This window comes from Phoca vitulina, unplaced genomic scaffold, assembly GCF_004348235.1.
Source record: "Phoca vitulina isolate PV1807 unplaced genomic scaffold, GSC_HSeal_1.0 scaffold41, whole genome shotgun sequence".
Lineage (NCBI taxonomy): Eukaryota > Metazoa > Chordata > Mammalia > Carnivora > Phocidae > Phoca > Phoca vitulina.
Genome location: NW_022589744.1, coordinates 3,505,943 through 3,532,215, shown reverse-complemented (window position 1 = coordinate 3,532,215; position 26,273 = coordinate 3,505,943). Strand labels below are relative to the sequence as shown.

Sequence of the window (26,273 nt, the reverse complement as noted above, 5' to 3'; positions counted from 1 at the left end):
TTCTCCCTCTCCCTCTACCCCTTTCCCCCACTTGTGCTCTCTCTCAAATAAAAAAAAAAAATCATTAAAAAATAAGAATAAATAAAGTCTTTAAGCTGAAGGAAAGGGAAAGCACAAATTCAAAATTATGAATAAGCTTTCACTGTTTATCCGTTGGTCCCACAAATATTTATGGGACAGGCATTATGCCAGATACTAGTGATAAATCCAGAGTTCCTTCAAAGAAATAAAACACAATGGGACAGATATATGAGTAACTAGGCCATCCCAGTACTGGATAACACATGTTACAATAACATTGGTGCACTGAATCATTTAATCCAGTCCCAGAGAGTTGGGGAAGACTTCCTGGAGGAGGAGGAAATGTCTAGCCTGGGATCAAACCTCGGGCAGTATGTACCAAACAATTTTCAGTAGAGAGGCTGATTAATTGTCCTGGGAGGACAAGGAAGGTCTCACAAAGGCCAAGATGGACTGAATCTTACAGTTTTCTTTTCTAACCAACAAAGGGGCCATAAATTCATAGTCAAATTCTTTGGCAACTTTGAAAAATAAAAGGTCTGTTAGCCCGATGAAGAATGTATAGTATTTGGGACCCCTGGGTGACTCAGTCAGTTAAGTGTCTGACTCTTCAGCCCAGGTCTTGATCTCAGGGTTGTGAGTGCAACCCCAGGGTTGGCCTTCACGCTGGGTGTGGAGCCTACTTAAAAAAAAAAAAAAAAGAAAGAATTTATGGTATTTGATTTCTTTTCAATAGCTAAATATTCTCTTTTTTCCAGTATCGTAGTGTTGTAGCCATGAAGAACTGCCGCACACAAGGGGATCCGATCTGTGTGGATGCTTACTTTAAATTTTGCCATGTGACGTCAACACACAGTACAGTACAGGTTTGTTTAGTAATCGCTTATTTAGATGGTTTCTCCCTAAGAACATGAACTACTTATCTTTTTGATTTTTTACATTATTAGTTAAATCAATCACGTTTACATTAGAACTCTCTCCCAGAAATGATGTCTTGCTAAAAACTGCCTGAGGGGACCGACCCTTCGACTTCACCTTCCACCTGGCAGGTTCTCATTAGCTGGAGATCGCTTTGTCCTTAGGCTCAGAGAACAAAAGGAGACTGAGACAGATGGGAGGTCCGAAAGGCCACGGATCCTAGACGCCTAGGGAAGCTTCCGAGAAGCAGGGGGATTAGGCATTTCACTTGGGTACAGCACTTTATCAAGAGTTTATCTAAGGAGGTACATTTATTTTCTTTAGCACACTGTTTTCTTGAGGCCGTGGTAAGAATTTCCAAAGAGTTCACTTAAAGTAACAAAACAAAACAAAAAAACAAAAGAAAAAGGAGCTTACTTTTGTTTGCCTAGTTGCCACGCCCACCCTTCAGCCTCTCAAATCCTTAGCTGAAAAGTGCGCCGCAGCTGCAGCGGCCGTACACAACAGGTAAGAGATGCCCAGCCCGCCACCCCTTCTCCGGAGAAGTACATCCGGGACTCTGAGGGGCGTGGCTGGGAGGCGGAGTCTACAAGCAACGTCCCGGCTCCGCCCACCCGGCGGCGCCCACAGCCAGGCACGCCAGCCGCGCCCGCCAGAGGTCGCCGGCTCGGCAAACAGGTTTCTTATTTGACGAGTGTCTGTCCAGTTGGGTTTCTAGCTCTCGCGAGAGAAAGCGCAAAGCCTGCCGGGAGGGATGCGCTGCAGTCCCTGGGTTTGCCCAAAATGGCAGCCTTGGAAGAGGGATTCACGTTGTCTGCGGTACCACTGGGTGCCGGGCCTAACGGACTCCTAGGCGTGGAGCAGAGCGACAAAACAGACCAGTTTCTAGTGACGGATGGCGGCAGGACCGTCATCCTCTATAAGGTGAGGGTGATATGATCGGAGAGCCCCCCGCTGAGGTCTCGCCCCTTTCTGAGCACGGAGCCAGAGCTGCAGGTTTCTCACAGCTTCAGAAAGATCGTCGAGCGGCTTATTGGCCTCTCCCGGACGCTGAATGAGGTCTAGAATAGGAGTCGGTGGTTTTTCTGGAGAGAGAGGCATATTTCCGACTTGCCGGCGGCAGAGCGTCTGAGTGCACGTGGGCTAGACTCAGAAAGGAAAGGAAAACCTGTGCTTTCGCTTCGCATCTCCCGGAGATGGCCTTAAGATCCCCTCCCGGGGTTTCTGTTACCCCAGCTGTCCGCAGGAGGGTTGAACAGAGATTGGGCGGGAGAGAATGACCGGCAGCGTGGGAACAGTGGTTTAACTTTGTGCCCATGCACTTTTTCCCCCCTCTTTGGGGAAAAAAGGTTTGCAGATTGTTTTGTTTATTTGATTTCTTAGTAGCTTGATGGGAATCTTGATTCCGAGTGTCTATTGCCAACGAACTATCCACGCTGTAAATCCTGGAGTTGAGTCTTGGGCAGGCTCTATAGGTCCCGCCCCCTTTTTATCCAAACTGTTGACTCACCACTCCTAAACGGTTTTGCTTTTAGTGGTCTCATAGAAAGTAATTATTTTTATCTGGACTGCTGAACATAGTTTCCCGTGTCTTTAAGAAGCTAGCTATCTACTTTGAAGTTTTGGAACAGGTTGCCAACATTCCCTGTAGTGTTTGCTGGTCTTGAGTCTTTCTGATGACACTGTTGGCTTTTACCTCCACTGTTAAGTGGACTTAAAAGTTTTGCAATTCCTGCATAAAAATACAGTGACTGGAATTGGCATGATCCCAGCTATACCTACTCAATTTCCCATGCCCCCGTTCCAAGGCACAGTGGAATCCCATTCTTTTAAGTGTACTATTTACTGAAAAGTGTTGCTAATTTACTTTTTTTTTAGTAACTTAGTTATATTTTCTTTTTTCTTTTTTTAGATTTTATTTATTTGACAGAGAGAGCACCGGCAGGGGGAGTGGCAGGCAGAGGGACAGGGAGAAGCAGGCTCCCGGCAGAGCAGGGGGAGCCTGTTGTGGGACTCCATCCCAGGACCCCAGGACCATGACTTGAGCTGAAGGCAGTCACTTAACCAACTGAGCCACCCAGGCGTCCAGTTATATTTTCATTTTAATTAATTTTTAAAAGTTTTTTACATATTTTTTAAAGATTTATTTATTTGAGAGAGAGAGAGGGAGAAGCAGACTCCTGCTGAGCAGGGAGCCCGATGGGGGGCTCATCCCAGGACCCCCAGATCATGACCCCAGCCAAAGGCAGACACTTAATCAGTTGAGCCACCCAGGCACCCCAAGTTTTTTATATTTCTAATTGTAGTAAAATACATACAACATACAGTTTACTATGTTAACTGTTTTTTTTTTTTTTTTTAAAGATTTTATTTATTTATTTGACAGGGAGAGACACAGCGAGAGAGGGAACACAAGCAGGGGGAGTGGGAGAGGGAGAAGCAGGCTTCCCGTAGAGCAGGGAGCCTGATGCGGGGCTCGATCCCAGGACCCTGGGATCATGACCTGAGCCGAAGGCAGACGCTTAACGACTGAGCCACCCAGGCGCCCCTATGTTAACTGTTTTTTAAGTGTACCGTACAGGGTATTAAGTATGTTTACGTTGTGCAGCCATCACCACCATCCATCTCCCAAACTCTTTTCATCTTGCAAAACTGAAACCCTGTACCATTAAGCAATAACTGCCCATTTCCCCAGCCCCTGACAACCACCATTCTACTTTCTGTCTTAAGTGGAATCGTATAGTGTTTGTCTTTTTGTGACTACTTACTTTTTTAATTTAGGAAATTTATTAAATGTTATTTTTTTTTAAAGATTTAATTTATTTGACAGAGAGAGAAAGAGAGAGAGCGAGAGAGGGAACACAAGCAGGGGCAGAGGGAGAGGGAGAAGCAGGCTCCCGCCAAGCAGGGAGCCCAATTCGGGGCTCGATCCCAGAACCCCGGATCATGACCTGAGCAGAAGGCAGATACCTAACGACTGAGCCACCCAGCCGCCCCTAAATGTTATTATTTTAATTCTTTCTTTGTCTTGATTGTAAATTTAATTGCTTGTAATGTCTGAAATTGACTTTTTGAATATTTTATGTTATCTTGATTTTACTAGGTTTCTGATCAGAAACCCTTGGGAAGCTGGTCAGTGAAACAAGGTCAAATTATAACATGTCCAGCTGTGTGCAACTTTCAAACTGGAGAGTATATTGTTGTACATGATAATAAGGTGAGTTTTAAAACTTTTTATATAATAACATATAACAGAAATCAAATGTTGATTTATTAACTATTTGTGTTAGATATAAGTAGAAATTGGCATGCTTTTTTAACTTGTGTGTGTTGATTTAAGGTTTTGAGAATATGGAGTAATGAAGATGTAAACCTGGATAAAGTATTTAAAGCTACAGTAAGTCTTTGGATTTTTTTCTCTTTTTTTTAAAGATTTTTATTTATTTGGGAGAGAGAGAACAAGCGCGGAGAGGGAGAAGCAGGCTCCCGGCTGAGCAGGGAGTCTGATGCGGGGCTCAGTCCGAGGACCCCAGGATCATGACCTGAGCCGAAGGCAGACGCTTAACCGACTGAGCCACCGAGGCTCACACATTAGTCTTTGGATTTTCTAATGTGTCTGTTAGCTTATTGGTGAGATGGAATAATTTGTAATGTAGTATTTTGCTTATCTTAAATACATCTGTGAAAGTGACCATAAAAGTTATATCAGCTTTTCATTCATATCTTGGAACACATCTTAGTTCATGAGTTAATATATTAGAAAATAGAAACTTTATTATTACATGAGATTAAGGATTTAAATAATTCCTGAATGATATGTTTGCAGTTTTTTCCATGAGTTTAGATGTTTATGGTGTGTCCCATGTGAGAACTTCACTGTGCCCTTTCTTAAAATAGGTAGAACAGACCCTGCCAATTTTATACATTATATATTTTTAGAGTGCACAGAATGCAGTAAGAACCTTGAGTAACTGTGCCTTTTCTACTGATGACCTAAAGTGTGTGTGTGTTTTTAACGATTTATTTATTTGAGAGCGAGAGCACGCACAAGTGGTGGGTGGGGGGTGCACGGGAGAGGGAGAGAGAGAATCTCAAGCAGACTCCCCTCAGAGCACAGAGCCAGGCGAGGGACTCGATCTCATAACCCTGAGATCATGACCCTAGCCAAAATCAAGAGTCATAAGCTTAACAGACTGAGCCACCCAGGCACCCCTAACCTAAAGTGTGTTAATTAACTTTTCTTACTTATAAAATGAGGGTCTCAAACTAGGGTAACCTTGAAAGTCCCTTCCAGTTCTGAATGTCTAACTAAATATAATTGGCAAATTTTAGAAGTGGCGCATAATAGAACTGATTGAGATATAATGGCAGTTATCCCTTGGACCCTTAAAACTTCTGTCTAGCTAACTGTGCTGTCTGCTGGCCCTCGTCTTTTTGTTTACCTTGCAGTGACACGATCCTTAATTTTACAGTGGGGTTAACTTCTTTTCTTGGGCTTACAGGCTGTAGTTTAATTCCGGCACCAGTCCTCATCCAGGACCGGGACTGCTTGAAACTGCAGTACTGCCTTCGTCTCTACTGCTCCCCACCTTCAGGGTTTGGAGATCCAGCTTGTACCTAACTTCCAGCACTCCCAATGGAAGGATGAACCAAAAATGCATAAAAATGATGACTTTAAGGGTGGCTCAGTCAGTTAAGTGTCTGACTCTTGATTTAGGCTCATGTCATGATCTCAGGGTCATGGGAACAAGCCCCACATTGGGCTCTGCACTCAGTACGGAGCCTGCTTGAGATTCTCTCTCCCTCTGCCCCTCCCCCTGCTCACCCATGCTCTCTCTAAATAAATAAATACAATCTTCTAAAAATAAATAAATGAAATCTTTAAAAAGTGATGACTTAAGGGGAGAGCAGGGGATAGGGTAGGCAGAATAGGAGGAAAAGGCTTCTGTGTATATTTTATGTTGTACATTTGACTTTGGAACCATATAAAGCTGAATCAAAATGAAAACAAATCAGTTCTTAAAAAATAAGCTTTCTATAAATGTCCTTATTCTCTTAGGTAGCAGCTGTTTTAGAATGTTTTAAAAACATTGTATTCTTATGTTCTTCTAGTTGCCAGCTGAGATATATAGGATACATTCAATACAAGGGACAGAACCCTTAGTACTCTTCAAGGAAGGTGCTGTTCGTGGTTTAGAGGCCTTGCTTGCGGAGCCCCAGCAGAAAATTGAAACTGTTATCTCTGATGAAGAAGTGATTAAGTAAGTTCCAATACTTGTAAGTGAATTTTTTCCGTAATAAAAATGTACTGTGCGTGTTTTTTATAACATTCTTTCCCTTGTTCAAAAGTATTCTGGTTATAAACCTAATAAAAGCTTAATTAAAAACCATTTATATGCCATTGACCAAATTAGCATCCTCCAAAAACCTCTAGAATAATAGGTGATTGGGGAAACTGTAGGGTCATATGAGTCCTGTTTCGATGACAGAAGACTGGATAGTAAGTTATTTGAAGATGAAGTGGGTAATGCCATGAGACCAAAACCTCTGTTTCTGTTATATTGCCCTGACTGCCAAGGTCAGAACCCTTACCCCTGAGGACAAGTACAGTTTGTTGTTAGTGACATCATGCTAGTGTTTTGAGCACCCTGCTTTTCCCAGATTCTGGAATAAAACTGGGAAAATGACTCAAATTTTCATGATTTCACATTTCTCCAATCCCCATTATTTTATCATGTTTCCTGTTTAGTTAACTTGCTGCCTGTCCTGGCCCACTTGATGCAAGCTCAATTTCTAAAAGTCAGAGGGAAGGCTTGTACTTAGTGAATAATGTGGACAACGACCAGGTGTATCTTGGACTGCCCTGTTGAATGCCTCTAATGTGTGAGCAACTGTGTTTGGAGGAAATCTTTAGGAAAAAGGGATACAGGTAGATGACCTGAGTTCTGATGGCCACTTTGCCAGAATCTGGCTATGTAGCCTTGGTTACAAGCCCTTTACCCTCCCTGTACCTCATATCCCTCTGTCACTTAAAGAAGGCGGGTGAGATCCTAATGTTTTCCCAAAAGTGACTGAAAAAGGGGAGGGGAGGGATCAAATAAGTTGAATAACACTGCATACTGTCACACCACCCACCCCTTTGGATTACAATTCACGTGGTCTTCAAAGCTCTGGGAAGTTCAGCAACTTGCATTTAGTCCACAAATTCATTTGACAGAGAAATGCCTACTAATTCTGTGTGATGTGTATTTTGAAGCCCTGAATTAAGTTCCATGACATCTCTTTCACTCTAAAAAATATTTAATAGAAAATATTCTCTGAAATTTAGATTGATAGGTTTCTCTCAGCTGGTGATTTGGCATTTTATAATTTTTCTTCCTATTTTTTTAGGTGGACAAAGATTTTCATGGTATTTAGGCATCCTGTTTTAATCTTTATTACTGAAAAAGTAAGTGATAGCTTTCATTCCTGGCCTATTTTGTGACATTTCAAATTCACATATATTATTTTTAAACTAAAATTGGGCTTTAGTATTTCTCTTGGAAGATTTTTTTTTATTGTGTATCTTTTTTAAATACTAAAAAATCTGCTAGTTATGAAGAAATAATTTTTTTTATAACATTTTTACTTTAATTGGACAAGAGGTTTTTAAGCACTCATTAAAGTAATTAGAAGAGAGTGACAAGTGGCTTTAACGTTTAAATATAGTTGGTTGAAATGGGAATATTTTTAAATAAAATAACCTTTTTATGTGCAGCACGGAAATTACTTTGCTTACATACAAATGTTTAACTCACGTACCTTAAGCAAATACACGCTCTTACTTGGACAAGAAGAAAAATCTGTTATACAGAGTTTCAGTGCATCTGTGGATCGGAAATTCATCTCTTTGATGTCATTAAGTAAGTATTTTTCTTTAAACTTTCAGCGATTGTAAATAAAGGATGGTGGGTTTTCTGAGTTAGAGTCTTAGGTTTTTTGCAGTTTTCTATTGTAGCACTTTCCTTCACATGCTTTCTTACAAGCATTTGTGCCTTCATTTTTTGCACTTTGCCATATCGGGTCATGATTAAGTCAGTGGTTCTCTGTAGGTAACTTTTATGTCTTAAGATTTATCTGGTTAGAGTTAAGCAGTAAAATTTAAACCAGAAATAAGGGGTGCCTGGGTGGCTCAGTCTGTTAAGCATCTGCCTTCAGCTCAGGTCATGATCCTGGGGTCCTGGATTGAGCCCCACATCAGGCTCCCTGCTCAGCGGAGAGTCTGCTTCTCCCTTTCTCTCTCCTTCTGCCTCTCCCCCCGCTTGTGCTTGCTCTCTCTCTCTCTCAAATAAATAAAATCTGTTAAAAAAAAAAAAGATGTATCATAAGCAATAAATAATAACATAATACCAATAAAAAAGGGAAAAATAATCTTTTATCTTTATCATCATAAGGCCAGGTTCTTTGATACTGTAATTAGTGAAGCATAAAATAAGGGGCCCCTGGGTGGCTCACTCCGTTAAGCATCTGCCTTCGGCTCAGGTCATGATCCTGGGGTCCTGGAATCGAACCCCGCGTTGGGCTCTCTGCTCAGTGGGGAACCTGTTTCTCCCTCTCCCTCTGCCTGCCACTCTGCCTAGTTGTGCTCGCACACGCGTGCTCTCTCTCAAATAAAATCTTTAAAAATAAATAAATAATAATAAAACTAAGGTTGGTATTGAGTGACTCCTCTAATTCTTTTCTAGCCTTAACATTTAGGGTACCCTTCTTTGAACAGTGGTGGAGGCAGGTGAGTTAAAGGAATCTAACAAAGCATTAATGGCCTATGCCAGCCAGCATTTTATAGATTTGTTGATGCCTTGTAGATTATCTCTATCTAATGGTCTAAAGTATAACCCTGATCTTAGGTGACTAGGAAAAAGAAAAATGCCTTGTGGTGTCCTCTTCATCCTGCCCTTTATGGCTCCTCTTGGAGTTGTCTTGAGAGAATTAAGGGAGGAAAAAACAAGGACATTATTCCCATATTATCACAATTTGAAAATCTTTTTATTGTCTTTTTTTTAATTAGTTTCAGAGGTAGAATTTAGTGATTCATCAGTTGCATATAACACCCAGTGCTCATTACATCAGGTGCCCTCCTTAATGCCCATCACCCAGTTATCCTTTCCTCCCACCCCAGTTAAAAAATCTGTGAAGTTTTTTAATGTGCAAATGTTTGCAATGGCTATTAAGAAAAAGTTCCCATCATTTATCTTATCTAGAAGGTCTTTGGAATCCACTTAATGCCTTTGCTTAAGAGGGACTGGTTTTCTTTTCTTTTCTTTTTTTTTTTAAGATTTATTTATTTATTTAACAGAGAGAGAGAGAGAGAGCACAAGTAGGCAGAGCGGCAGACAGAGGTAGAGGGAGAAGCAGGCTCTCCGCCGAGCAGGGAGCCCGATGAGGGGCTCGATTCCAGGACCCTGGGATCACAACCTGAGCCGAAGGAAGCCGCTTAACCAACTGAGTCACCCAGGCGCCCCAAGGGACTGGTTTTCTTATAGTTTAATCTGTACAATATACTTAGTGGTTTGGCTTGATTTGGTTTAGTTTGGTTTTTTAAGTAGGCTTCATGCCCAGCATGGGGCTTGAGCTCACAACCCTGAGATTAAGAGTTGCATACTCTACCGACTGAGCCAGCCAGGTGCCCCAGATATACTTACTGTTAAATGAAAGCTTACAAGTTAAGTTTTTAGCTTACTGAATGAACACTGAAATAAGGGAGTCTGAACCAAAGGGTCATAAAATCTTCCTGTAACATAGCTAGAACCACAATAACATGCCAAAATTCAATTGACATGCCAAAAAACAGTAATTTCATACGGTTTTCAGGGTGATACATTAACGAGAAATGTCATGTATAGACCAGAAGGCTAATTAATTTTGAATGTGAGGTATATCCTTTTAGTGACTAGATTGTCTTCCTGCAGGTCCCTCTCATATTTTATTATAAGTATTTAGCTGTTGTGACATTTCTTACTGAGAGTTTTATTAATAATATTCCTCCCTCAACTTGAGGTTTGTAGTACAATTTAAGGGAAAGCGTAGAGCGATGTGATTGTTAAATTTGTTTATTTTTCTGGGTGTATCCTGAATCAAATTGGTACAACTTATAAACAACCTAGTACCTTTAACTGTAACAGATAGAGAACTGTCCTTCAACTGATAATGAATAACAAATACTTGTTTCCAACAGGCTCTGATGGATGTATATATGAAACCTTGATACCAATACATCCAAGTGACCCAGAAAAAAATCAGAGGGTGGTTAGGTCACTGTTGCTCAAGACTGTGGTGTCTGGTAATGCTCGAAATGGTGTTGCACTCACCGTCCTGGATCAAGATCACCTAGCGGTCCTAGGACCACCGCTACCAGCTTCCAAGGGTGACTGAAATCTGATCAATTAAGAAGTCCTTTGGATTTTTCCTTCAAAGTGTACCCTTTAGTCTTCTTTTTCTTTTTTATTTATTATCACTTATTCATTTTCTCTAGTGTCATACTCAAATTATTTTTGTAGCTTCCTAACTCTCCTTGAATAGGTCTGTGATTTCATCTTACATTCGTTAATATTTTTTAAATTTATTTTATTCTATTTTATTTATTTATTTATTTTTACTTATCTCTACACCCAGCACTCAAACTCACAACCCTGAGATCAGGAGTCACATGCTCTACTGACTGAGCCAGCCAGGTGTCCCATCTTTTGAACACATTTCCTTGTATCACTATGTTGCTCATGACTAATGTCTTAAAGGAATAAAAACTGCCAGTGTCTGTGCCAGCCCATAGGCATTTGATCATTGGTAAGCCTTGTAGGGATTCAAATTCATAGTCTGGTGACATTTCAGCAGAAAGGAAATCCACTGGACTTGGACAACTTGAAATTCAGGGACTGCTAGTATGCTTTTTCATCTCTGACTTCAGAGCATTGTTCTCATTTTCACTTCACCTTGCCCCCCAAATACCCCTCCGCGCGTGCACACATGCGCGCGCACGCACACACACACACGTTGTCTGTCACAAAGAACACATTTGTTCGGGCCAGCGCGAGAGTGGGGTCTTTCAGGCAATGCTATGAAATTCAGAATCTTTTGTCTAGTATTCAGGCTCTCCCCAGTCTAGACCCCCATCCACTTTTTCCAGTCTCTTTTCTCAATTTCGGAGCAAGAATCCTTTGATTTATTCAGCCCAGGCTCCCTGCTGTACACTTAATCTGCCTGTCCTCATCTGTGTACTTTGTTCTTATGTTTCTCCCTCTTACTATTAAGATAGGAGCTACTAGTTACAGCATAGCTGTACTGTGCCAAGCCTTTTATGTATATTACCTTGTTGTTTGTATCATTTAATCTTCCAACAATACTAGGAGAGAAAGTGGTTACTAATAACACTCCTGTTTTACAAATTAGCAGACAGGTATTGGATAACTAAGTAGAAGGACTCTTTACTTAGGCCATAGACCTTACTGATCTTCAGTCCTGGTGCTTCGTCACTTTACCATGCTGTGCTTCTCTCCCTCCCACCATCATCCCTCTTTCTGGTTCCTGCTCTAACCCTCAAAGCCTGGTAACTACTGTTAGAGCTTCCTATGTCTCTTTCTAGAGTGTTTTCACATGTGTACAAGCAAATACTAATTTTTCTTTCCTCTTCTTTTTACATGAATGGTAGCATACCATTAACACTTGTGCACCTTATTTATTCACTTACCTGAGAGGTCCTAGAGCCCTTTCCATATCAACATTTATTACTAATTTATTATGATTGTTATTATTAACACTTTATGTTTTTGGGCAGTTTAAGGTTCACAGCAAAATTGAGGGGAAGGTACATAGATATGCCATATGCCCTCTTCCCCCACACATGTCCACTTCTTGTCGTAAGATCTCATTTCCTTGAGTTTCTGTGGCAATCACTGTCGTTATTACTCATTTTATACCTCATAAAGCAAGACTTATGTGTTTAACTATGACTCTCCCTAGTCTCCCCACTTCCTTCCCCACCACCCTCAGCGTCACATATTTATATGTGGCACGACATCTGAATTTGTATGTCTTATTTTATAGAATGCCTCTCCATATGGAACACAAAATTTCAAACACTACAGACTTCCAAAGAGCTACCACAGGGGACCAGCGGTCAAGTAAGTTTTTGTTTCGGGGGATTTTCAAATTTAGTTACTTTTGTGCGTGATAAATGTAGTATAAAGGAAGAGACTTCAGATTTAAATAATTTGGCAGTTTTTGATTAAAATAAATTGAGAATTATTTTTTACCTGCAAGGTTATTGTTTCAATTTCTGTTAAGTTTGTCAATTTTCAGTTATAGGCAATTTTAGATCAAGGGAGAACAATGAGTAAATAAAACATAGCTGTTCTTTGGTCTGATGTTTTTACTTTTGTATTTGTTTATAAATATTTTTATTTTTTATTTTTTAAGTATTCTCTACATCCAGTGTGGGGCTTGAACTCACAACCTCGAGATCAAGAGTCACTTGCTCTACTGACTAAGCCAGGCAGGAGCCCCTACTTCTGTATTTTGAACCATACACTAGGGCTGTTACTTTTCCTAATAAATTAGTCTTTTAGGTTATATGGTAAACATTATCGTGGAGTTACGTAAGAATTACAATTTTTTAAAGATTTATTTATTTGAGAAAGACAGAGGGGGAGAGCAGGCACAAGCAGGGGGAGGGGCAGAGGGAGAGGAGCGAGAGAATCTCAAGTAGGCTCCCTGAGGAGCGCAGAGCCCACCACGGGGCTCCATCCCAAGACCCTGAGATCATGACCTGAGCCGAAATCAAGAGCTGGTCGCTTAACTGAGCCACTCAGGCGCCCCTTACGTAAGAATTATCGAAGAGTTAAAATTTTAGTGAACCAGACCAAACTTTCTGATGCAGGGGTCCTTGTGTATTTTGTTACCCATTTTATCTTCAGTGTCTGTCAGAGGTGCTCAGAAAGGATTGATTGTTTAGTGAATGCATATTCATATATAAATAAAATGTAATCAAGATAATATGATGTTACAAATAATTGTGATTAGAGCATAAGGAGACTGGATTTCATAGCATACAATATAATTTTAATTTATATTTAAACAAATAATAACAAAATTAACCATTCACAGTTCTACCACTCTAACAAACTTGTTTGATTTCCATGTTCCTTTAAGCTTTTTGTTCATATATCTGTCTTATATTTTACTATTTTAAAAATTGGAATGATAAGATAGAAACAACGTTAAATTCTGCTTTTTTCATCTAGTACGTCATTAACAGAGTGCCCTGTTACGGTCCCCTTAGTAATTATTACATTAATAGATGTATAACAGTGGCAATGTTACTTTTAAATAATTTAATTAGGGGCGCCTGGGTGGCTCAGTCGTTAAGCGTCTGCCTTCGGCTCGGGTCGTGATCCCAGGGCCCTGGGATCGAGCCCTGCATCGGGTTCCCTGCTCAGCCCGGAGTCTATTTCTCCTTCTCCCACTCCCCCTGCTTGTGTTCCCTCGCTCGCTGTGTCTCCCTCTGTCAAGTAAATAAATAAAATCTGTAAAATAACTAAATAAATAAAAGATTTTATTTATTTGACAGAAACACAATGAGTGAAGGAACACAAGCAGGGGGAGTGGGAGAGGGAGAAGCAGGCCTAAGCAGGCCTCCCGCCGAGCAGGAAGCAGGACCCTGGGACCACTACCTGAGCCGAAGGCAGACGCTTAACGACTGAGCCACCCAGGCGCCCCAATAAAATCTTTTTAAAAAAAATTAAAAATAAATTAATTAGTTAATTATTTTAAATGCATATATTGATCAGATTTTTATGAGTAAAGAGTGTCCTTTAAATTATGCTTTATTCAGATGTGGGCAAAAATAAGAGCTGTGTAAACCTACCCAGGTAATAAGTTGTACATGTGAGATTATTCTGGAAAGTTGCTTAACTTTGTTTTGTCATTTTTGTTATATTAAGATTGCTCATACCGTAAGTTATTGTTATAAATGCAGCTCAGATCTTAGAAGCAAAAAAAAAAATTGCTTACATTTTTTATAACATTTTTTTGTAGCTCTGGTATTATGGGGAAAATTTATTTATGCTACATGGAAAATTTCTTACTGTGGTTCCATATAAGTGTGAAGTATCTTCATTAGCAGGTGCTCTTGGAAAACTCAAGCATAGTCAAGATCCAGGTAGGAACTTCTGTTTGTAGTTCTTATTTTTTGTTTGTTTGTTTTTTAAGTAACCTCTATACCCATTGTGGGGCTTGAATTCATGCCCCTGAGATCAAGAGCTGCGTGCTGTACTGACTGAGCCAGCCAGCGCCCCAGGACCTTCTGTTTTTTATTAATATAAACCATTTTATTAACTTTCAGTTTGATGTAGATTTCTAAAACCATCAGTTTACAGAGCCCATTTTTGATGTTGAAATTTGACAGTGTTCTTTGAAGTTTCCTTGACCCAGGTATCTAGCCTGGGAACAGTCTCCATTGCAGGTATTGCTGCAGGCTGAAGAGCTACACTGTTTGGAACACCAGTGTTCTGACTTCAGGGGCAATGGGAGAGTCCCCCAGACAAAATCATGAATACTTTTACCCTCCTGGGTTTACCAGTGGTCTCATCTGTTGGCTTAGTGTTGCTGGGCGCATAGCCTTAGACTGTATTGTGACGTACTGATCTGGGGTTCTCAGGGGAATTCAGTGATCGTTAAAGCCTCTCTTAAATTGTGCACAAGTGGTTGTTTTTTGTTGTTCTTTGGTTGGCTAAATCTAGTAGGTCAAAAAATTTCAGAAATTGTATACTTTGTGTTTTCTTAGGCCTTCAGACTGTGCCTCATTTTGTAAACTGGGAAACATCTCAGGGATATGGACTTGGATCCCAGAACTCAGAGCAGTCGAAGAGAATTGTAAGTTTGGTAGTTGAAATTGAAATGTTAATGCAAATATGAAAAAAAAAAAAAAAAGAAAAGAAAAAGGTGGAATTATCTTAATGATTTGCATCTCTACAACGCTTATAGCTTTGATTTTTTTTTTAAAAAGAAGATTTATTTGAGAGAGAGAGAGCACACGTATGCACGCGACTGGGGGGAGGGGTAGTGGGAGAGGGAGAAGCAGACTCCCCGCTGAGCAGGGAGCCTGATGCAGGACTCAATCCCAGGACCCTGAGATCATGACCTGAGCTGAAGGCAGACGCTCCACGGACTGAGCCACCCAGGCGCCCCTATAGTTTTGATCTTAGTGACAGCAATTTGAATCTTGAACCCAGTAACCTGACATCTTTTATCCAGAAATGACATGTGTTGTCTAGTAGTTAATTTTTATGGGCATGTGTTTGTGTAAGACATAGGCGTGAAAATGCACAGTTTGCAATTAGTAATGATGCCTTCCTGAGTATAGAAATTTTCTGCTTAAGAAACAAAAACGTTAGAAGTCTTAAAGGTATTTAAGTTAGTTGAGATAAACCCACTTTTCACTATAACAAAATTAAAGTATTTTCAGAAGTTTTTGATTAGAGTATAAGGTTCTTTATTTTTTTATTTTTTATTTTTTTTTTTTTTAAAGATTTTATTTATTTATTTGACAGAGAGAAACACAGCAAGAGAGGGAACACAAGCAAGGGGAGTGGGAGAGGGAGAAGCAGGCTCCCCGCTGAGCAGAGAGCCCGATGTGGGGCTCGATCCCAGGACCCTGGGATCATGACCTGAGCCGAAGGCAGACGCTTAACGACTGAGCCACCCAGGCGCCCCTAGAGTATAAGGTTCTTTAGGACACTTTGAGATCCTAACCAATTTACTTAATTCCAGTTAAGGAGAAGAAAAATTGAAGTGAGTGTACAGCCTCCAGCATCCAAACAACTTTTGTCAACTATAAAGGTAAGTACAATATTAGAAATATGAAAAATCAACTCAGGTGGTTAAAAGAAATCCCATCTACTTTTCATTCTAATTTTTATGATTATTTTTTATATCTGTAGCTAACAATTGTATAGTGTATTAAGGTTGTCAGAGCTCTCCAGTACTTTGGCTTATTTGGCTCTTACTAAGTATTTTGTGAGGTCACTGTAATGGTGGTGGCCTCATCACTCTCTCTTTCCCCTTTGCAATGAATATATTTGTAACTTAGCCTCTTAGAGAATTTGATTTCTAAACCCTGGCATTGTGTTTTGTTTTGTGTTGTGTTTTGTAGTTTGTCTTTGTGTAGTGAATTGTAGCATCAACTCCAATTTCATGGCAGTGCATGAATACTGTTAATGATTTAAGAAAACGTTGAGCTAGGAACTTTTAAGTTCAGAGTGACATTAATGTACCAGACTGAACTCTGTTACTTCTGCCCTTTCAGAAAGATTCAGAAAAACACATTGAAGTAGAACTATGTAAATTTTTGGCTATTAAGCAGACACCTGACTTTCATACTGTTATTGGGGACATAGTATTAGAACTTCTGGGAAGACATAAAGCAGAACCATCATTTTATCCCCGGAACTCTTTGATGCAACTTATCCAAACACATGTGCTTTCTTACAGGTAAGTGTTTTCTGTATACCAAACTTGATATGCATAACTTCTTTGACCTTGTTTTTTTTACTGATTTTCATACTCTGAAAAAGCTTATACATTATTTGCGATTGAGATTTTTCTTAAGATACAAACCTGAGTCCCGGTGTTTTGTCTCAGCTTGTGCCCTGGCTTGCTGGAGGCTGCCCTCGAGAAGGCAGACGTGCAGATGTTACAGCTCTGTCTGCGGCAGTTCCCGGACGTTCCTGAGTCGGTCACCTGCGCGTGCTTAAAAATCTTCTTGAGGTGAGTTAGAAGTTGATGGTCCTTTTTCGTGACTGCATTTTTAATCTTTTACATTACTTGATTTCTGAAACTTTGCTTACAAAATGAACATTTTTCCAGTGAGATCATGCAGTGATAAGGATTATTTCTCACTTTCAATTAACACGGTAGCATTAGTGACGACAGTCTTCAAGAAGCAGAAATCAACATGGATTCAGTTTCTGACTATAGTGATTCTGTGCAAGAGGAGAAAATGGAAGAGCAAACGGAAATTCTTCACAATGGCTTCAATCCTGAAGAGGAAAACTGTGATAACTGTGACCGGGAGCTAAATGAAAAGCCTCGGGACGCAGCAGAGGAGACCACTTCGTGCCCTGTGATACCAAAGAGAGCAGCTCTGCTGTATCCTTTGAAATAGTTTCCCTGGCCTTGTCTCTTTACCTACAGTCAAGTGCCACGCAGTACCTAGGGAGTAAATAGATCATTTCAGATGCTTGCTTTTCTGTTTTTCCATCTTTTTCAGTTTCTGCTGGAAAATGGAGTATATGCAAACAACTTACTTAAGCCTGATTTAAGAAGCTTTGTGAAGGCAGAAACTTTATCGATTCTAAAAATTAGTATTCTGGATAAATACCAGTTATAGGGGTGAAATATTCCAAGTGACCTCTAGTATTTATGAGAAAGGTCAGTGATAGAGCTCTTTGAGAAAAGTAAAACTTCCTATAAATTTAGAAGAGATATCATTGGGGAAGGGAGTTACTCATAATTTCAGTAGAAAAGCCTTTATTTATTGAAACAAGGTTTTCCTTTAGTCCTAAGTAGAAATGCAATTCTTCATTCAGCTTATAGCGAAATGTTTCTTCTGCCTCACTTGAAAGACATCCCGGCACAACATGTCACTGTAAGTGTTCTTAGACATCTATAGAATTTTATTTCTTTTTTTTTTTTTTTTAAGATTTTATTTATTTATTTGAGAGAGAGAGCACCAGATGGGGGAGGATCAAAGGGAGAAGCAGACTCTCTGTTGTGCGGGGAGCTTGATGCGGGGCTCGATCCTCTGACACCAGGATCATGACCTGAGCCGAAGGCAGACACTTAACTGACTGAGCCACCCAGGTGCCCCTTATTTCTGGTTTAAATTTTACTGCTTAACTCTAACCAGCTTTAGGGCATTTGAAAGGTTCTCAGGTTCTTTCATGTGAATAAGAGTTTTCCCAGCCCCCACGCTGAAAAATTGTGCCTAGGAGACGAGTGACTTTTGGTTGGCAGATCTTAGCATGTTCCTAGTGCCAAGCCTGAAGGCCAGGTAATCCATCTAAGCTAAAGGCCAGGTAATCCATCTAAGCTAAAAACAAGTGCCCAGCTGGCTCAGTTGGTAGAGCATGTGATGCTTGATCTCGTGGTTGTGAGTTCGATCCCCATGTTGGGTGTAGAGATTACTTTTAAAATACATTCATACATACATGTATAGATACATGTTTTGGGTGTTTTTTGTTTTTAAGTAGGAACAAAATTGCTGAGAGACGGATTTTTTCTCTTCTACTTATTATTTACAAACAGAATAAGCTCCCCGGCCACCGCTCCCAAACCAGATGAACTCCTCATTGATGGCAAAGCCTGCATTTTATTCATTTTTGTGTCCCCAGATGTCTAGCATATTTGTTTGATGTATAATTAAATTCAATAGCTTCTTAAAATTCTTCAGTCTCTTTGTTAGCTTTATATAGAGAGAACATTTTTCTATCAAGGTGATAAATTGTCCTTTTTCTTCCTACCCAGCTATTTCTCCAGTATTTGTATTTCCTTTATCTGAAGTGTAGTGAAAATGCTACTATGACTCTTCCTGGGCTACACCCTCCAACCCTGAACCAGGTAAGGTAATAATTTTTTAACTTATTTTTTTACTTTTTATTTTAATTCAAGTATAGATAACATACACAGTATTATATTAGTTTCAAGTATACAATATAGTGATTCAACACTTCCATACAACACCCAGTGCTCATCATGATTAGTGAACTCTTACTCCCCTTCACCTATTTACCCCATCCCCCCACATACCTGTCCTCTGGTAATCAATGGTTTGTTCTCTTTAAGAGTCTGTTTTTTTGGTTTGTCTCTTTTTTCTTTGTTCATTTGTTTTGTAAATTCCATATATGAGTGCAATCATACGGTATTTGTCTTTCTCTGACTTATTTCGCTTAGCATTATACCCTCTAGATCCATCCATGTTATTGCAAATGGTAAGATTTCATTCTTTTTAATGACTGAGTAATTCTGTATATATGTACCACCTCTTCTTTATCCATTTATCTGTCGATGGACACTTGGGGTGCTTTTATAATTTGACTATTGTAAATAATGCTGCAATAAACATAGGTGTGAGATAATCTTTTTAATTTGACCTGGTACTGGGAAAACTGTAAAAAAAAAAAAATGTTATATATAATGTCAGAACTTGGAATTCAGTTACTGATTTCCCTTTGTCTTCTGGTTCATATGAACCTTCTCCCTCACCATATATACAAACCATTGGAGTGAGAGGTGGGGAGCATCTCTCAATTTGGTAGATAGATTTTTAGAGCCATAATTCTATACTATAGAACTTAAATACATCTTAAATTCCTGATTCTTTGGGGCACCTGGGTGGCTCAGTTGGTTAAGCATTTCAGCTCAGGTCATGATCTCAGGGTTGTGAGATCAAGCCCCCCCATCAGGCTCTGCACTCAGCGCAGAGTCTGCTTGAGATTCTCTTTCTCTTCCTCGCCTCCTCCCCCAACTCATGCATGCGTGTCTCACACGTTCTCTCTCTAAATAAATCTTTAAAAAAAAATTCTTGTTTCTTTATTGTGACCCTTTTCAAGAATTTTCTTAGCTTCTTTGGGAGAGGGTGATAATAAGTGTCCTAATCTCTTAAGAATAAGAGAATAAAGATTAATAAAAATGTTTTCAAAGAATCTCTTGGTACTCTTTAAATACAGTGTTTATTTAAGCAGTTTAAAACATTAAAAAGTTTATTGTGGTTAGGAGGACCTGGCTGGCTGGCTGGCTCAGTCAGGAGAGCATGTGATTTTTGATCTTGGGGTTGTCAGTTCAAGCCCCACGTTGGGTGTAGAGATTACTTAAAAATTTTTTTTAAAAAGTTTATTGTGGTCTAAGAATATGTTACCCTAATTAAGTGTTTGAAACCCTTAATTTAACTACTTAAAATTTTGTTAAGTAGTTAACTTTCGTAGTCAAAAATTCCAACAATACCAAAGGTTGCATCTCCACTCCTATAGTGCCTCTTAGGGATAACTAACGTTAGAGTTTCTTTTAGGGGGCGTGAGTGGCTTAGTTGGATAAGTGTCTGCCTTTGGCTCAGGTCATAAACACAGGGTCCTGGGATCGAGACCAATGGCAGGATCCCTGCTCAGTGGGGAGTCTGCTTCTCCCTCTCCCTCTCGCCTTCCCCCCCACTCATGCGCTTTATCTCTCTCTAGCTCGTTCTTTCCGTCAGATAAATAAAATCTTTAAAAAAAAAAGTTTCTTTTGGGGCGCCTGGGTGGCTTATTCTGTGGAACATACTACTGTCCAATCTTGGGGTTGTGAGTTCGAGCCCCATGTTGGGTACAGGGATTACTTAAAAATAAAACCTTGGGGCACCTGGGTGGCTCAGTCGTTAAACGTCTGCCTTCGGCTCAGGTCATGATCCCAGGGTCCTGGGATCGAGCCCCGCGTCGGGCTCCCTGCTCCGCGGGAAGCCTTCTTCTCCCTCTCCCACTCCCCCTGCTTGTGTTCCCTCTCTTGCTGTCTCTTTCTCTCTGTTGAATAAATAAATAAAATCTTAAAAAAAAAAAATAAAACCTTTATTTATTTATTTATTTGTTTATAAATAAAACCTTTAAAAGAAAAAGTTTCTTGGGGCGCCTCGGTGGCTCAGTCATTAAGCATCTGCCTTCGGCTCAGGTCATGATCCCAGGGTCCTGAGATCGAGCCCTGCATCGGGCACCCTGCTCGGCAGGAGGCCTCCTTCTCCCTCTCCCACTTCCCCTGCTGTGTTCCCTCTCTCACTGTGTCTTTCTCTGTCAAATACATAAATAAAATCTTAAAAAAAAAAAAAAGAAAAAGTTTGTTTTTGTCTGGATATTTTCTTTTTTTTAATTAAATTTAGTTTTTTATTTAAATTCAATTAATATATAATGTATTACTTGTTTCAGGGATACAGGTCTGTGATTCATCAGTCTTATATAATACCCAGTGCTCATTGCAACACATACCCTCCCCAACACACACCCAGTTACCTCATCCCTCCATCGCCCTCCCCTCTGTGGAAATTTTCTTTCTATACCCTAATTTATCTTCCTGTTGTCTTTCTAACACAAATTAGATCATAGTATGCATGCTATTTGAACCTCACTTTTTTCATTCTGTACTGTGTTTTGGACATTTTCTAGAGCAGTTAACATACATCTGCATTATTCTTTTTTTTTTTTTCTTTTTTTAAGTAATCTTTACACCCAGTGTGGGGCTTGAACTCATGACTGAGATCAAGACTTGCACACTCTTCCAGCTGAGGCAGCCAGGCACCCCCTGCCTTATTCTTTTTAACCATGCATACTGTTTCATTTTGTGGATAGTTTTTAAATTATCAGTCCCCTGTTGATTGGCATTTAAGTTTTTTACAGTTTTTTTACTATTTTAAACAAACCTTCAGTGAGCATCTTTATACAGATATTCTTGTGTAATTATGAGAAAACACCTGTGGAGTAAATTCCCACAAGTGACATTACTGGATAAAGAATACATACATTTTTAGTTAAAAAAAAATTTTTTTTTTAATGATCAACCTCCCCCCCCCCCTTTTTTTTCTTCTTACTAAGTAATCTCTACACCTAACATGGGGCTTTTGAACACACAACCCGGAGATCAAGAGTCTGCTCTTCTGACTGAGCCAGCCAGTGTCCCACATTTTTAGTTTGGAAAATGCCAGTACCTTTCTGAAGGGTTGTGACCATCTTTTCTAGCCTATTTATAGCCCCGTTCTTGAATTGCCATGTTAGGTTCTTTGTCCATTTTTCAATAGCATTTTCTGTCTTTTTAATTTTGGCTAATAAAGAATTCTCTTTGTATTAGGAAGTTAGCCTTTTTTTTTTTTTTTAAGATTTTATTTATTTGACAGAGACACAGTGCAAGAGGGAACACAAGCAGGGGGAGTGGGAGAGGGAGAAGCAGGCCTCCCGCGGAGCAGGGAGCTGATGCGGGGCTCGATCCCAGGACCCTGGGATCATGACCTGAGCCGAAGGCAGACACTTAACGACTGAGCCACCCAGGCGCCCCAAAGAAGTTAGCCTTTTTTGTGGAGTGTACTATAAGTACTTTTTTCCTATCACTTTTTACTTTTTTCAGTGTAATTTTTGCCAAAGGTAAGTTTTTAATTTTTAATTTCATTTTTAAATTTTAATTCTTTTTTTTTTGTAAGATTTTATTTATTTATTTGACAGAGAGAGCGAGAGCAGGAACACAAGCAGAGGGAGTGGGAGAGGGAGAAGCAGGCTTCCTGCCAAGCAGGGAGCCCGATGTGGGGTTCAGTCCCAGGACCCTGGGATCACGACCTGAGCCAAAGGCAGACGCTTAACGACTGAGCCACCCAGGTGCCCCTTAATTACTTTTTTAAAAGATATATTTTTTTAAATTTTTTTTTAAAGATTTTATTTATTTATTCATAAGAGACAGAGAGAGAGAGAGGCAGAGGGACTCCGCCAAGCAGAGAGCCCGATGCGGGACTCCATCCCAGGACCCTGGGATCATGACCTGAGCTGAAGGCAGACGCTTAACCGTCTGAGCCACCCAGGTGCCCTTAAAAGATCTTTTTATTTAGAGAGAGAGCATGGGGGGTGGGGGAGGACAGAGGGACAGGGAGAAACAGACTCCCTGCTGAGCAGGGAGCCCGACATGGGCCTCAATCCGAAGACTCTGAGATTGTGACCTGAACTGAAGACAGACGCTTAACTGACTGAGCCACCCAGGCGCCCCTTTAAATTTTAATTCTTTAAATTATTAAGCTTTTCCTTTTTGGCTTCATTATGGTTATGTCATGCTTAAGGCTGTTCCTACTCTGAGAATATAAAAATAAAAATAACTACCCTTTCTTTCCCTGGTACATTCATGGTGTCCTTTTCTGTGTTTAATTCCTTGATACATATAAACTATATTTTGGTGTAAGGAGTTTCATAGGGATCAGGCTTCCCCTCTCCACCCAGATGGATAAATCAGTTTCCTTAATGCTTTTTCATGAGAAGTGATAATTTGCATGTTAACTACACCATCTGAAGATGTAGAACTGTGTAGAATACTTTAATAAATGTATAGTAATGTATTTTAGTTCATGGTAGTTCATTTTTAATACACAACACCCTATTTTGGGGGCATTGTGTATATTTCAGAATAGGAGATGAGTGGGTTGTTTTTTTTGTTAACTGCCAATTTTTTATTTATTTATTTATTTATTTTTAAGTAATCTCTACCCCCAATATGGGGCTTGAACCCACAACCCTGAGATCAAGATTCTCATGCTCCACCAACTGAGTCAGCCAAGAGCCCCAATTTTTAAAAAAAATTTTAATAAAAAGTACTCATTCTTTCTTGGATTAAATATCACTCTGGCTTTCTTTTTACTGATTAATGCTATGAAAAAGATTCAGTTATGCTTGTAAAATAGCAAGTGTAAATCAAAAAAGTTTTTTATATTGGTTAGAAATTACTCCATTTCTAAACTTAAAATGTTTAGATTTTTGTAAACAAGACTAATTTTTTTTTTTTTTTAAGATTTTATTTATTTGAGAGAGAGAGAATGAGAGACAGAGAGCATGAGAGAGAGGAGGGAGGGTCAGAGGGAGAAGCAGACTCCCTGCTGAGTAGGGAGCCCAATGTGGGACTTGATCCCAGGACTCCAGGACCATGACCTGAGCCGAAGGCAGTCGCTCAACCAACTGAGCCACCCAGGCGCCCCTAAACAAGACTAATTTTTATAATGGATGTAATTCTGGACTTTGTAAAATGAATTAACCTAAAATTAAATTTAAAATCTTAACTTGGGCGCCTGGGTGGCTCAGTCATTATGCGTCTGCCTTCGGCTCAGGTCGTGATCCCAGGGTCCTGGGATCGAGCCCCGCATCGGGCTCCCTACTCAGCGGGAAGCCTGCTTCTCCCTCTCCCCCTCCCCCTGCTTGTGTTCCCTCTCTCGCTGTGTCTCTCTCTGTCAAATAAATAAATAAAATCTTTAAAAAATAAATAAAATCTTAACTTTCTTTTTCCTGTTTGTCTTCAGATTATGGATTGGATATGTCTACTTCTGGATGCGAACTTTACTGTTGTGGTAATGATACCAGAAGCAAAAAGGCTACTGTTGAGTCTTTACAAGTTTGTGAAATCCCAGGTTTGTGATTATTTGATATATACTGAGTTTCGTTGGTACCCAGGTATCACTTAAATTATGATTTATTCTTAAATTTTTATCTTGGAATAGTTATAGGTAGTCATGGAGGATTTGTTCTTGTAGAAGTTATGGTAAAAGTTATTCTGAAACTTTTTTCTTTAGATATGCATTTGTTCCGAGCTCAACAAGATTGAAGTAAGTTTTCGTGAGCTGCAGAAACTAAGTCAAGAAAAGAACAATAGAGAATTATATTCAATTGAAGTGCTGGAACTCTTCTGATAATTACCAGTTCTCCTTCATAGACATTTTATGAAGCTCTTTTATGTGAATTCTTCTACTCATCCAGGCAAGAGATGTGTTTTGTTTGTGACTGTCTCTCAGTGACAAGAGAAATGTGTCAGCTAGTACCTGGACCATCACTTACTGATGCGCCGAAGTTGGACTGTAGGTTTCACGTGAACCTATTTTAGTTTATGGACAGTGGTGGGGAGAGGTTCTGAAACTTTTTTTAAATATGTAACTGAGCTGATTTTAAGTAAACATATTTGTGTATTGATAAAAATCTAATTTCTTACTGTGTGTTTTGATTAGTTCTTCATTTAGTTAAAAAAAAAAAATCACCATTGAAACAGTGATTCTAAGAAGAATGTAGTTTTATCAGAGTCAGAAGCTGTCTGAGCATGTCTGTGCTCCCGAGTGACAAAGGAGGTGACTTCTGTAAGCAGGGTGGGGGACGGTCTCTGTGCAGGCATATTGCTTCTCTTCTGCCACCTTCTTCTGTCCTTTACCTACTTCCACGTACCTTCTTCACATGCTCAGGAGTCGAACAATACTTCTTTCTATTTAGTATCTCTGAGACTATCTTCATGATTAGTTGGTAACTTAGGTTTTTGTATTACTAAATAGTAAAAAAGTCTCTTCTGAAAATAGTTTTATAGGTTGATTGACCATAGAATTTCCCATTTTAACTCTTTGGATTTAGGACAAATGAGGGATTTTATGTAGATGAAATGGGTGTTTTGTTTCTTGAAAATAAACTCAAATACATCTTTGTTAAAAATGAAATCATTCTTTCAGGTGATGAATTAAGATCCCTATAAATAACTGAAACACTTCTGAGCTGTGCAAGTCTCTGTTGAGTAAATAATTTTGAAAACCTGTTTTAACTTGAAGCGTTAAAATATGTTAAAGACAAAAATTCCTGTAAATTCTAGTGCAGAAATATAAGTTCAAATGTGATTGTAGAGCCCAGAGTTATAGAATCCCAATTGCTTAACGTAATTTGCATTAGAGAAAGGCTTCATTTTAGCTCAGGCACTCTCTGTAAACTTTAGTTACAACTATGGCAATTAACAGACAGCTTCTTTTCCTCGGTCTGCTTAATCTCTCTTTAATCCTGAGAGAAAAGAATCACAAGGGTAACCCCATATATTAAGTGTCATGCTCACTTTATATAATAGGACTTCTTGCTCAATTTAAAGTGATGCATACTTCTCAGCAGAAATAAAAAATGCAGGTTTTCATAGTAGAGTTTCTATATATGTCCTTATAAATAAATAATACTGGTTCTTTCACAGTTTTTATTATGAAGTTTAATAATTTGGTTGTAAATATCATGGAAACATTGCTGATGCCCAATATAAGTACAAAATTAGGTTGCCTACAGTCTGAGTCACTAAATTTAGAAATGAGGATTTTATAAGGGCATATAGAAAACGTTTTTAATTGAGGTACAATTGACAGTAGACTCTTACAGGCTGAGTCCTTCAAGCCAAGGCTTGTGTCTTACCCTTTCTGCACACTAAACATAGGACCGCTGGCACATAATTTGTGTTCAGTAAATGGTTATTGAATCAAGTTACTGAATAATGGATCTTATCTATCCAGCTGTAGAGTAATAATTCTGAGGGTTTGCAGTAATCTTTCTGGAAAGTAAATCCATCTGTGTTCACTACATATAGACTGTGTACCTTTTTCCTCTCTACTTTTTTTTTTTTTTTTTAAGATTTTATTTATTTGAGAGAGAGTGAGCATGAGGGGAAGGGGCAGAGGGAGAAGCAGACTCCTTTCTGAGCAGGGAGCCCGATGCGGGGCTCCATCCCAGGACCCCAGGATCATGACCTGAGCCGAAGGCAGACGC

The 26,273-nt window shown here is 39.6% G+C and overlaps 1 protein-coding gene across 2 annotated transcripts; it reads left to right on the top strand.

Moving 5' to 3' along the window:
- Positions 1-1,646: 1,646 nt before the first annotated feature.
- NOL11 (nucleolar protein 11) lies at positions 1,647-26,119 on the top strand. Of its 2 annotated transcripts, none has more exons than XM_032429773.1 (18): positions 1,647-1,863; positions 4,043-4,156; positions 4,280-4,336; positions 6,052-6,200; positions 7,330-7,387; positions 7,697-7,841; positions 10,154-10,342; positions 12,019-12,095; positions 14,008-14,131; positions 14,756-14,844; positions 15,742-15,810; positions 16,277-16,461; positions 16,612-16,737; positions 16,888-17,118; positions 17,536-17,617; positions 18,496-18,588; positions 24,026-24,133; positions 24,296-26,119. In XM_032429773.1, exons 1-18 carry the CDS (start codon positions 1,723-1,725, stop codon positions 24,410-24,412), a joined length of 2,154 nt encoding a protein of 717 aa, XP_032285664.1. In that variant the 5' UTR covers positions 1,647-1,722; the 3' UTR covers positions 24,413-26,119. The 2 variants fall into 2 exon arrangements, with proteins under 2 accessions (XP_032285664.1, XP_032285665.1); XM_032429774.1 differs by having other exon boundaries at positions 1,648-1,863; positions 17,539-17,617; positions 24,296-26,118.
- The last annotated feature ends 154 nt before the right edge of the window (positions 26,120-26,273 follow it).